The sequence below is a fragment of the Pholis gunnellus genome (assembly GCF_910591455.1).
Source record: "Pholis gunnellus genome assembly, chromosome: 18".
Classification (NCBI taxonomy): Eukaryota; Metazoa; Chordata; class Actinopteri; order Perciformes; family Pholidae; genus Pholis; species Pholis gunnellus.
Genome location: NC_136545.1, coordinates 7,209,199 through 7,222,002, shown reverse-complemented (window position 1 = coordinate 7,222,002; position 12,804 = coordinate 7,209,199). Strand labels below are relative to the sequence as shown.

The 12,804-nt window shown below is 40.2% G+C and overlaps 1 protein-coding gene across 2 annotated transcripts; it reads left to right on the top strand.

Annotated features, from left to right (window-relative positions):
* Nucleotides 1-2,105: 2,105 nt before the first annotated feature.
* c6.2 (complement component 6, duplicate 2) lies at nucleotides 2,106-12,804 on the top strand. 2 transcript variants are annotated; one of them, XM_079178504.1, is made up of 18 exons: nucleotides 2,106-2,190; nucleotides 2,686-2,872; nucleotides 3,068-3,224; nucleotides 4,088-4,232; nucleotides 4,724-4,865; nucleotides 5,459-5,597; nucleotides 6,100-6,294; nucleotides 6,816-7,059; nucleotides 7,426-7,548; nucleotides 7,679-7,845; nucleotides 7,949-8,174; nucleotides 8,994-9,162; nucleotides 9,482-9,593; nucleotides 10,840-10,972; nucleotides 11,122-11,316; nucleotides 11,486-11,573; nucleotides 11,755-11,999; nucleotides 12,553-12,804. In XM_079178504.1, exons 2-18 carry the CDS (start codon nucleotides 2,727-2,729, stop codon nucleotides 12,732-12,734), a joined length of 2,808 nt encoding a protein of 935 aa, XP_079034630.1. In that variant the 5' UTR covers nucleotides 2,106-2,190; nucleotides 2,686-2,726; the 3' UTR covers nucleotides 12,735-12,804. The 2 variants fall into 2 exon arrangements, with proteins under 2 accessions (XP_079034630.1, XP_079034631.1); XM_079178505.1 differs by having other exon boundaries at nucleotides 2,111-2,190; nucleotides 2,697-2,872.

Sequence of the window (12,804 nt, the reverse complement as noted above, 5' to 3'; positions counted from 1 at the left end):
CGTTGACAAAGCAATTAATCTACAGTGTCATGATGCGTACACTTAATTCGCTCCTATAATTATTGCTTTTCTTTTTTCTATACAACAGTAGGTGTGTCAAAATAAACGTTATGCCAAAAAAAAAAGCTTATAGATAATCTCAGCATACTGTCAGCCTTTCAGCTCCCAGACAGCGGCGATGATGTGTAATGATGTTGGTCAGTTAGTCGTTCCAATATCAACAGAGCATTAGAGTCACTGTGAGGGAGGAAAGAGAAGAAAAACGTTGTAAATTATGAGATGTTTCTTTTAATGCTCCATCATAGTAAACGTTACATAGTAAATGTGAGGGCATCTAATCTAATTTACCCAATCATAACACATGATATGTTCTCAAAATGAAATCTATTTCTTTGACTTTAGTATCATATAATCAATACTTTTCCTTGTAAAATTGCTTTATAATTGTAATATTTTGTTGACTCTAATACTATGCTGAATCATCAGTATGTTGTTCCTTCTGTCCGACAAGTTCTCCATACGACATTCCGAGCATAGATATAGAGCCGCAAACAACAATTTGCTACGTAAAGCTCTAATGGATTATGTCTACCTGAGCAGAGAATGAAGTCACTCTCCCTGTTAAACACTGTTATCCCCGTCAGCACTGTTAGCGCCGTTAGCTGCGAGCCACCGGCTCAGCCGCAGTCATGTTGAGAGCCGTTGAGAGGCAATAGATATGCTCTGAAATTCGCATTTAGCGCCTTTAATATTTTACTAGCAGGGCTTTTAGTCTTGTTGTAGACGAATGTCCAGCATGTCATTAGCAGTCTTTCCTTCACAAGGGCTTTTTATGTTCCACATAAAGAAACAGAAGAATTGAAAAAGCCACACACTAAAAACTAATTGAAATGAACTCATTCATCCAAATACGTCACTGGAGCCATTTCCCCATTGAATGTAAGTGTGTTGTAATTTGTAAATTTGTGTTTGTGATGTTTGTTCTCTTTCTTTTAATATAATCTAGTGTGGTGATGTCTAAATTGCTAAATTATTTGTTTTGGCATGTATATGACTCAGAGTATGCCATGTGTAGTTAATGTGTCTTGCAATGTAGAGAACTCACAGATAAACGTATGTACAGCTTAGGACATTTTATAATGTGAATAAAGTTTTCTATACAAGTAAGATGATGTTTCATTTTTTTCATTGTCGGAATATGTTTAGCCTAGCTCAGCATAAAAAGTGTCAGCGGGGGGAAACGGCTAGCTTCTGTCACAAATGAAAAAATGTGCCTACCTACACCGTAAGACACAGACATGAGATTGACATCAATCCTCTCATCTAACTCTTGGAAAAGAAGCCAATAAGAGTATTTCCCATAATGTCGAACTATTCCTGTAATCTTAAGCAGTACATACATTTGCTTGTGAATCAAATGTATACTTATTAGTTATTGACAATGCTACGAAATCCAGTTGTCTTTCATTTTTCAGTAATGTTGGTTTCAGATTTTCTCAATTTACTAGGGACTGCTTCTTTATAATGGTTCCACATCCTCCTTTTCTTTAAAATATATTTAATATGTTAGCTAGGCGTCTACCGTTTCATCGGTTAAATTACAAAATGAACGCCCAACTTCTGGTCATGTCGTGTAGTTTTTTTAATCCTTTGTAACACTGCATACTTTTTTCCTCGATCCCCAAATCTTGGGAAAACTAAGTAATAACCCAAAACCAAATATTCCTTAAATTAGTGTGATAAATGTCAGAATGTTCCAGTCATAAACTGAGCAGCAACCTAGACCTTTACATACACAAACTGTATGTGTTGCAGTTTTACAAATGAGGCTGAACTCACTGAGACTCTTGCAACATGGACCAGTTGTGACTGTGTTGAAGTGCCAGATTGTGCAACATACTTAAAGAAAGTGTGGAAAGGAAATAAATGTTCTCCCCCTCACTATCTTCGAACTGTCAAGTCTCAAACACAGAACATCTGGTTTACGTCTCTGCAGCCGGGAAACTCCAGGGCTCCTAATTTCCCGTAACAAGACGGTTATGTAAGAACTGTATTTGCTCTGATTATCGTTGTTAACAAAACCTCAAGTCACAATCGGCTCTGCCTGCAGTGCAGAGGAGACGTAGTGAGAGGACTCTGCCCAAGTAGGCTCTGCCCTAATATCTTCTGAACAGAACATCAGTATATGTGGTAAGTCCGATATGTAGTTCTTTTTAAAGCATGTTAAACGAACCTGGCTTTGTACTATTTTATTTCTTTTTTTGTCTTATATTATGCGTTGTGCAAAACACTGAATTCACTCTATAACGGAAATGTGCTCAAACTAGAACCTACCTCGCCTTGCTTAAAAGGCATTTTGTGTGCATCAGAACTAAATTTCTATTATCCTCAAGAACAAAACCTTTCTAAAGAGAAAGTAGCAACAACTGGAGGCTGTACTGCAGTGTGGTGCTGCAGCATTTATATTTTTCCTGAGTAGAGAACAGTGGATTTAAGTTTAGGGTTTGGGTAAATGGATGTCCTCACAGTCCAGTCACCGTGTTCACATGGTGAGAACGGTTTGTCAGGATGTGTGGGAGCATCAAGTCATCCTTTGATTTTGGGTACATTTAGTGTTTAGTGAAAGTACAACTTATCAGTGTAGTAGAAATCCAAACCAAAATAAAGGTTGATTCTGCTCATGAGGTTATTTTCAGAGGAGGTGAAAGCAGTTTGAACATTCCCCGATGGCTCCGTCCGGCCGGTTGCTCCTGATGCTACAGCTCCTCAGCTGGATATCAGTCGGCCTGGCCTGTTTCTGTGACCGATACCCCTGGGGATCCTGGTCCGCCTGCACCAAGACCTGCAACTACGGTACACAGCACAGATCCAGGTGATACACCGAACAGACACCGGAGACACAGCAAATTGACACTGAGCCAAAGCAATTGTGAAATGATGTAATCAAGAACTATTATCAGTCTTTGCTCTGCCCTTCTTTAGTTATTGCTGTGAAATACAAATACCTAAAGCAGATTGATGCCTACAGTTTCTGTCTGTAAAAGGCATTTTGACACTTTGTTGACAGGACATTTAATTATGATGATTATTACTGGAAGAGCAGCTGCCATCAGCTGTGTGAGAAACATGACAGCAGAGCTTGTAACGAGCACAACTGTCCAATCAACTGCCTGCTGACAGACTTCGGGGCTTGGTCCGACTGCTCGCCGTGCGCCAAGAAACAGGCAAGAAACACACCAATCCCACTGCAATAAAAACCTGCCATGTTCCCTCTCATAGCTGTGTCTTCATTCTAATTCTCAGCAGGTTTAGAGTGGTATTCAGACTGAAAAAATAATGACTCTCCGATGCACAAGTGGAGGCAGCATAGTCACAGCTAGAAAACATTCCAATCATTTGCAGGCGGTGGTGAGAAAGCTCCAGAAAATTCATAGAAAACAAACCAAATTAAGTGAAGTATTTTATCTTGTATTGTCGTATATTTCAAGCGACAGTGATGTTGAAGTGATGATGAAGGAAGATCCGCGGACACTGCTCTTGCTGGTATAATGAAGTTTATTACAAACAAGCAACACATGTCATACGGACGGCTAGCACGCCCGGAGAGTCCTCAGTCAATTCAAAATGGCTCTCCCGACCGGAGAGTCTTCGTCCCCTTAAATACAGATGATGCTGTCCTTTCCAGGACTCCCAATAAAACATGTCTCAGACCTGTTCGTATGCCTGCTCCGATAATATAAAACATCTGTACATGTCACAGGGCGCATAAATTAAGGACATGCCTCCTACACTCCATGCATCTGCTCCTAGCAAAGGACAGAGTTCATGCACGTATGCTGTTTCATGTGTGTGGAGGAAAATACACTACAGTATTTAAGCACGTTATGCCTGCTTATTCTGTGTATTAAAGTATACAAAACGTTGTGCCCGTATGTTGCTCTGTCTTTTCTGTCTTTTCTAACCATTATTTTTTTCTTAGCGACCAGTTTCAATTCAAAGAAAGGAAGAATGAAAATTGAACGATTTGAAAGTACACAGAGTTTTTAATTAAATGAAACAAAATCGGTCTCCTTCACTGTGGCTGCAGTATCGGACGCGGTCGGTCCAGAGGCCGTCCCAGTTTGGTGGATCGGCCTGCAGCGTGGAGCTGAAAGACGACAGGGCCTGTCACCCCCCCACAGAGTGCATGTTAGCACCCATCGACTGCAGAGGCGACTTTAAGTGTGATAATGGTAAATCCTGTTTGAACATGAGTGTTGTGTTATAGAACATGCACACACTGACCTCAATTCTTGTGGTCTTTCTGACTTGATTTTATTGACAAACATTCATTTTGTATGTGCTATTTGTGTGCAGCGTTGTATTGGGTGTCTTGTATGTTCTTTATGGTATATCTTTGTATTATGTCTTTTCCTTTTACTGTGTTATTGTCTTGTACTTGTTTGACCTGCCAAGGGACTGCAGATGCAAATTAGCTTAAGCTACAATCTGGTACAGTGCATCGAATGGTGACATTTATGTTTTAACTGTGCATGGTCCCTTTTAAATAAATAAATACAATTAAATGAAATAAAGGAAAAAAGCCTCACATGTGCAATCCTTGTTGTTTTCATTTCAAAATCCTAATTTTTTTCAGCCCACATCTCTGATCTGTTGTCACAACGAACACACACAGAAAGAAAAGAAAAATTGTATCTTCGACTAAACATCCTTTCTGCTGCAGGACGCTGCATCAACTCAACGCTGCTATGCAACAAGCAGAACGACTGCGGAGATAACTCTGATGAGAGGGACTGTGGCGACTTCAAGGTAGTGTGTCCAGCGGAGAAGAGAGTGGCCCCCGGGGCTGACCTGATTGGAAATGGGTAAGCTTAAGGTCAAAAGGTCACTGCTGAGTTTGCAACTTTTTTTTAACGTTCTTTTACGTACCTTTCTGCTGTGATCATAAATTAGCCCGCATTCCTTTCTGTCAAGTGCTCCTAATGTTTCTCCTCTTAAATGCATTTTTATTAGTACGTCTTGCACTGTTGCATTCAATTTGATCTTCTTTTAGGAATATTGTCGTACAACTGCTGCAAAGATAAAAAGAAAGATATACTAATTAGAGCCCACATTTTGTTTACATAAACATACAAAATATATATTTTGTGATTAAGATGTATATTAAGATATTACAGCTGAACAATATATATATATATATATATATATATGTATATATATTTATTTATTTTAATGACAGAAATGATAGAACTACATTCTGAACAGTAATCACTGAATTTTAATTATTTTAGATAGTTATCAATACAAACAGAAAATATTAAACTTAAAACACAATTAAATGCTTCGAAGAAAACATATCGGCCAACAATATTGGTCTGCCAATCTGGTGTTGGGCTTTCGAGCCTATTGTACAGAAACAGTCAATGAGATTTCACTTTTCAACGATTTGTGTTTGTAGATTTGATGCTCTAGCAGAGAGGCAGAGGGGAGCAGTACTGGACAATATGTTTATGGGAGGAAGTTGCATCATCAGGAGGCCTCCGACCACGCTGCTCTACCATCGCGTCCCTCACAACTTTGAGAGCTTTGACATTAAGGTAGTATTATTAGTTGTAATATTTAATTGTAAGTCAGTAAAGCTAGCCTGATTCCAGACCTCTGAATCACCACCCACATCTCAGATTATGGTTGGAGAAGCAACCGGCCAATCAGAGCTTTGTTACCCTTCCTGGGTAAGAGCCATAAATATAGTGACAGAAAAATTGCCGGAGTAATATTAGTGATATTTTCTCTTAAAGGAATTAATGATGGGAACATAAGCAAAAGTAGCTTTTATTCACTATAGCAATTCTAAAGGTAGTAAGTTACTTCGATAATATAAAAAAAGGACTAAAAGCTCCTTTTTTTTCAATTCAATCACTGGAAATACTTTTAAGTTGGCATACTTCTTCGATCATCGTGAAAACACCAACTCCCAGACTGAAATTGCCTCACATGAGCACAATGTTAGACTAAACGGATGAAGTGAAAGTAAATGGTTACCTTTGTGTTTGTATAGAAAGCAGACCTTGATGAGCTAATGTGGTTGTGGTTGTAAAGGTTGGAGAGCTGGCGGACTTCAGCACCGAGCCCGAGACGCTGCACAGCGAGCCCATCGATATGAAGACGTCCAGTTCGTCTGGAAACAGTGCACGAGAACTGAGCGTTTTTTTCTTCCCCATCTTTTACTCCAGTGGGAGAACTATGTCGCATACCAGCTCTAACAAGGAAGCTTTTGAAGCTTCAAAGAAAACGGTGAGTGACTCAAACAGCGACGCTCACATTTGCTGTGAGGGCCTTTATTCACTTAATGCATTCCCTAATCTCCTGACCATAACCGTAACATAAAAAGTGGGGCTGAGACACAATGTCCTCACTCTAAAGGTTTGAAACATGGTCCTCACGTAGACAAGTGGGTGCATACACACACACACACACGCACACTCACACACAGTTGTGTTTGTATGACTTTTGGGGACATTACATTGACTTACTTTAATTTCTTAGAGATTTACCCTAACCCTAACCATAACAGCTACCACCCTAAACCTAACCTTACCCCTAACCTTGAAGCAAGTCTTCACCCTAAAATGTAATAATTTAAATATTAGGGACATGCAATTGTCCCCATTTTGTCCCAAAACAACGGCGAGTAGTCAGATTTATGTCCCCACAAGATGGGTAAAACATCCCCACACACACCCACACAACTACAAACACACATGTGTGCTTGTATCATCTTTCCTTTCTTCTTTTTTCCATCTTTCCTTCCTTAGGACTCTAAGTTTTTCCGGGTGCACCAGGTTCTGACCGTATCCACGTTCAAGGTGAGAGACCCGGAGGACCTCGTCTTGTCACTGGACTTCCGCAAGTTCCTTCACGCTCTTCCTCTCGAGTACAACTACGCCCTCTACAGGGACATCTTCCAGCGCTTCGGGACACATTACTACAGCTCAGGCAAACTGGGAGGCATCTATGACCTGTTGTACCAGTACAGCCGAGAGCAGCTCTCCAGTTCAGGTACAACAGCACAGCTGGGTGGCCAAAATTCAGAATGACACCCTGGGCTGCAGAGGTAACCCAAAAGTATTTTTTCGAATGTTATGCTAATCACATCTAACAATGGAACAAAAAACATAAAGCTAATACTATTAAGATCAAATTATAACATTCAAATCTTAAAATCACAAGCATTGAGGTCACATTGTGTGTATGATCTTTTATGTGGTTCTGGATAACAAATTCAAGAAACTCCAAATGAGTGGACAGAACTAGAGAAGAATGTAGTGTACCTGTAATATAAAAATGTAAAAGACCAAATAGTGCTATGTAATGTGTTGTCAGTTCCTTTGTCTCATGTTGCTCTACACTCTTTCTCTCGATCAGGAGTAACGGAAAAGCACGTCACAGACTGCCTGGGCCAAGAGACCGCCTGGACCGTCATCCTCTACACAGAATACAGAAAAGTAACCCGATGCTCCAACAACAGAATGACTGAGAAATATCAAGGTTTTTTATATGACTTACTCATTCTTTATTCTCAACTCGACTGTTCATGGCTTACTGACTGTGAAAAAAAACATTGATCTCATTGTGTTCTTTCCTTTAGTCATTCCTTAAACGTTTTTCTTTGGTCCAGGCTCGTACATTCAGACAGCAGAGAAGTCTATCTCTATGACGAAAGGAGGTCGACCCAGAGAGGCAGCAGCTCTGGCCTGGGAGAGACAAGGCGCCGCTCCGAACACAACATCCTTCAGGAACTGGGCCAAGTCTGTTCTCGACAACCCTGTCGTGGTAGAATTCAAGGTTTGAATCAAACACCACTGATATGTCTTCTATCACGGAGAAAGAAAGAAAAAAAATCAACAAAGAGGTGATGTTGAGTTCATGTATGCGTGTGTTTGTCCAGGCGCTTCCCATTATAGATCTGGTTCGGGGGATCCCATGTGCTGCCACAAAGAGGAGACACCTGAGGAAGGCCCTGCTTCAATACCTGGACGAGTTTGATACCTGCAAGTGCTCTCCCTGCCCCAACAACGCCAGGCCAGTTCTCTCTGGCACAGAGTGCCAGTGTGTTTGCCAAACTGGCACATTTGGCTCGAACTGTGAGATACGGGCTCCTGACTACACTTCAGGTACAGCAGGACTTCTGCAGAACACAACATGCTGATCAACGAGGAAATGATGGACAACAAAAGTCTGTGTGTTCAACGTTTTGTACCGTAAGATGAGCCTCAGCAACCGTTATGGAGAACAAGCTTGTCGGAGGCAGACGTTCACAATGCTTTGTTGTTGTGACAGCAAAGATCAGGACACAACTTCATAGTTGCTGAATGAATCCAAAATTGACCCAGAATCTGAAAGTGACTAATTTAACATCATTAAAAACTCCCTTTTTCAAACAAGCCAGTTTAGATTTGGCTTTAGTTTAGCTTGTACATTGCAGCCATCAACACATGGATATTCTTCTTTTTTTTTTGCCAGGTTGACAATGTTGGTTTCTTCATCCATGTATTTTACCAACAATTTGGTCCAGAGCAAGATATTTCAAATTTTCTGTAGATTTTCAGGGTCCCCACAGGATGAATCCTTATGCTTTTGGTTACCTGCTGACCTTTTCTTTATCACTACAATCTGGCCAGAATCTGAACTTGCACACAAAAATCAAACTCTATCTAGCTGATTGTCAAGACATTCACTGATCACCTTCGTGCTCCTCAGAGGATGAATCCTTTGATTTTAAGGGCCCCATGACCTTTCCTCTCGAATCTTCCTCCGGATAAAATCTCATTTCTAAGCTCCTCAACTTGCAAATGTATCAGTATGATCTTGTTTCTGTCCAACACTTTCATATTGGAAGCTAAACATTATTCCTCACTACAGTGTATATTGATGTCCCAACAGGATTGGTTATGTTCACATTGGAAATTTGGTTTGGTGTGTATTTTCCACAGAGGGGGTGGATGGTTACTGGAGCTGCTGGGGGCCGTGGAGTAGCTGTGGAGCCACAATGAAGAGACATCGCAGGAGGCGGTGTGATAACCCCGCCCCCCTCAGAGGAGGCCAACCCTGCAAGGGTCCTGGCAGCAATGAGGATCCATGTCACCTCTCCTTCTTTGAAACGTAGGACGAACTGTTTAAAATATGCTGATAGTCATGAAAAGTCAAGTTATTATAGACGTATTCATGCCACACATCCCATGGAAGACAGAACTTTAACTCAACACTGCAGAATGATCAAATTAAAACATTTATCTTCACTGAAATGCTATCCGTTTTTTTAACATTACCACTATTTGTATGCTTATATATGCAGCTACAGATGCACTGCTGGTGCTTTAGACAAGTAAACTCACATTTACAAAATATGTAGTTTGTATTTTGTCTTCATACGTATAACTTTGGATTTATTGTTTGTTCTGTGTTCATGTTTTGTGTCTAGACAGGAGACCTGTGACAATGATAACGACTTCACTGTAGGCTGGAGGGACGAGCTGCCACCTGGTGTGCAGGGTTGTCTGAGGCCACAGAGGCCCGCCAACAGCTTCCTCAGGGTAAACACTACTCCTCCTGCCTGTAGTTAGCGATTGAAATGTACAGTATAAGAGAAACATAGATACTGTAGTTCATTCGTTATAAGATAACTGACAAAGATATTGAGAAATACTCACTTCTGCAGTCTTGCCTTGTTCTTGTATGGATGCATATCCATAATGCATATCTGGAAAGTTAAAGTGCTGCCTCTGTATGGAGTCTGAAGTGTGCCACTTTATAAAAAATAATTTCAGTCATTAAATAATTTGAATTAATCAATTATTGAAAACAAAATATTCCAAATTCTAGATTAGATTTGCATTTAAAATATGCAATAAAAACTAAGAGATTACATATGTTCTGTCTTTGAATAGCACTATAATACAAATACAAGCTATTAAATATAAAATCACAATCTTAATGTCATTTGTCTGACATTTGATTTATTTGACGGTGTTATGGTTATCTCGGATTGGTGTTTGAGGTTTTCAAATCTTTACATGGAGGCTTGCGTGATGAAGATGTGGTACAGAGATTGTAATATGTGGACATTTACCAGACCCTCCCGTCTGATGAAAGAATCTAGTGATGTGTGTTATTTGTTTTTGGAGCATGTTCCATACTAGAGACTAAACGTCTTTTGTTAGTCCTCCAACTTAATGAAAGGGCAATCTTAAATTACTTGAGTTTGTGAAGACAGCTCGCTTTAAAGTAGCATTAGCAATTTGACACCTCAATATTAAATTCGAAGTTTAAAATCCCAACATACAAAGCGGCACGAGCCGCTCTGATAATAGTTCATATTTGGGTGATTCTATATATCAAAGCAAACCAAAAACAATTACGAATAATTATCTCTTTATTATACCATAGTACAGTAGAGATAACGAGACAAAATTAACAATACAAATCTCAAAATGATAAAGTATCACTTTGAATCTCTTGAATATAAATGATCACGTATTTTACCAGTATTAGAACTCAGTATGTTATAGTTTGAACAATGGTTCTATTGTTCTACACTTATAAGGTATTATTTTGTAATTATCTCATAGAAAAGCACATAATGTGAAGAAGAAAGGTGGAATGAAGGAAGGGAACAAGGAAGCAACAAATGGAAAGAGGAGTATGAGTTGTAGTATGAGTTGCAGAAGATAGGAAGGAGGATAACAACTACTATAAAAACTAAAAGAAAGATGCCCTAAGGGGTTTATATTTGTATCCTTCTTAGATTTGCTGGTATTTAGTAACTTCGTTCTCTGACAGAAAGCGAAGCAGTACTATGACTTTGGTGACGACGAAGAGTTCCAGTGCTACACTGGATTTGACCTGGAGGGTTTTCAGTTCATCAACTGTCTTCCTGACGGGTCGTGGAGTCCACCAAGCGGAAGATGCATCAGTAAGTTTGTTTCTCACCAGACAAGTGAACGGTGATCTAAGAACTCTGTTGATTTGGTAAACATATCTCTTTAACATGTAACAAGTTACTGTAATATGTCATCGCCTGAGCTCTACGTTAGCTTAAAGTCTGTCCTTCTGTACCGTTAGGGAAACTGTGCCTTCCTCCTGAGATCCCCGATGGCATGATGCTGTCCCCCAACAAAGACGAGTACAAAGTGGGGGAATCAGTGGGTTTTAACTGTAACGAGAGGAACCTGGTGCCGCTGCCACGAGGCTCCCACAGATGCAGCGAAAGTCTCACCTGGGAGCCTCCATTACCTGCTGACCTACGCTGCACTGACGGTACACTAGATTACTCCTTTTGAGCTCTCACAGTCCTGAGAAATTAGGATGCTAATACTTCAAAACGTTCTCCCATACACTGGATTAGACAAATGGGTCTGTTTTGTATGAAAAATACTCTGTGAGGAGGATATGACAAAGTTGTCTCTTGTGTACTTCCTGTATGCAGAGGAACCATTTGTTCCGGAGGCTCAGTGTGGTCCAGGGGAGAAACTGATGGACTCTAAATGTGTCTGCATTCAACGGAAGAGCTGCCTGTAAGCTTTTATCAATTATTTTATTGTGTTATTCTATGTTCTTTGGAGACTAAATCAACTGTTGTGTGTGTTTATTATAAAAACATATATTCAATATGTGGACTTTAATATGTAAAAGCCAAGTGTTTTACATGATTCTTTTTTATCAGAATCTGACTGACATGTGAGTGTTTGTGTGCAGCTCACAACCGGAGACTCTCTGCATCCTGAACCTCGACGTCGGTGTCACCGTGTCAATGTCCCTCTGCTCCTTCCGCGCTGGTCTTTGCCACGGTGATCCGCTCTTCTTTGTCAATGAGGGCGCATGTGACGCGACCGATTTGGCCAAACTGGAGTGGGCAAAGTTCCGAGCCAACATGTCCTCTGAGAGCTCTGTTCGGGAGCCCTGTGATCTTGACACGTGTTATGAATGGGAAACCTGCTCCGGTGAGTTTGTCTGATACGAAAACATTTTTACAAACAGTTTGCTGTTTGATGTGGATTCGCTTTTGTTAGGAGATACACATTGATCTGTTTAAACGATTTAGTGCAGAGTATAACAATCTCTTCCTTTTACAGCTTTTGCTGTCATACTGATGGGTTATGATAACATTTTATGGTGCAAATGTGAGGCAACCAGATGAGATTCTAGAAAGTCACTGACCCCACCCTATAAATGTATTAACGGTCCAGTGTGTAGGATTTAGGGGGATTCATTGGAAGAAATGGAAAATAATAGTTATAACTATGTTTTTATTAGTGTATAATCACCAGAAACTAAAAATCGTTGTGTTCATTAGCTGAGAATGACCCCTTCATTTCTACATCGGGTGTTGGTTATATCTTCAACTTGCAATCGAGTCAGCATGAATTCTTCATTAATCTAAGCATTAAACTTCAAAAGGCAACTTAATGAACACAAATGAGGTTTGACTATTTGAAGACATCACGTATATTACGTCAAATTATTTTCCTAACGTTAACTCATGTCTGTCCACAGCATCTATGAAGTGCGTGTGCAAAGTTGCTCGGGATTGCCCCAAAAATCCAGAGCGCATGTTCTGTGTGAAGCTGACCAGGCCCCAGAGGACTCGCAGCATGGAGCTTTGTTCTATGGCAGCCCTCAAATGTGCCAGCTATACGTTTGAGATTCTCAATGAAGGCGTCTGTGAGTCCAGATGATCGTTGAAAAAAAGCTTTTCTGTGCCTTTGCACCCAATCTCGGAATTCATCTAACTTTGTTATTCTTTAA

Bases quoted from the DNA above. Each gene is read 5' to 3' on its own strand.
- c6.2 (XM_079178504.1), top strand. From the start codon at position 2,727: ATGGCTCCGTCCGGCCGGTTGCTCCTGATGCTACAGCTCCTCAGCTGG. The intron at 3,225-4,087 runs GCAAGAAACACA...CTGTGGCTGCAG, and splicing joins CGCCGTGCGCCAAGAAACAG to TATCGGACGCGGTCGGTCCA. The intron at 9,163-9,481 runs GTAGGACGAACT...TTTTGTGTCTAG, and splicing joins CACCTCTCCTTCTTTGAAAC to ACAGGAGACCTGTGACAATG.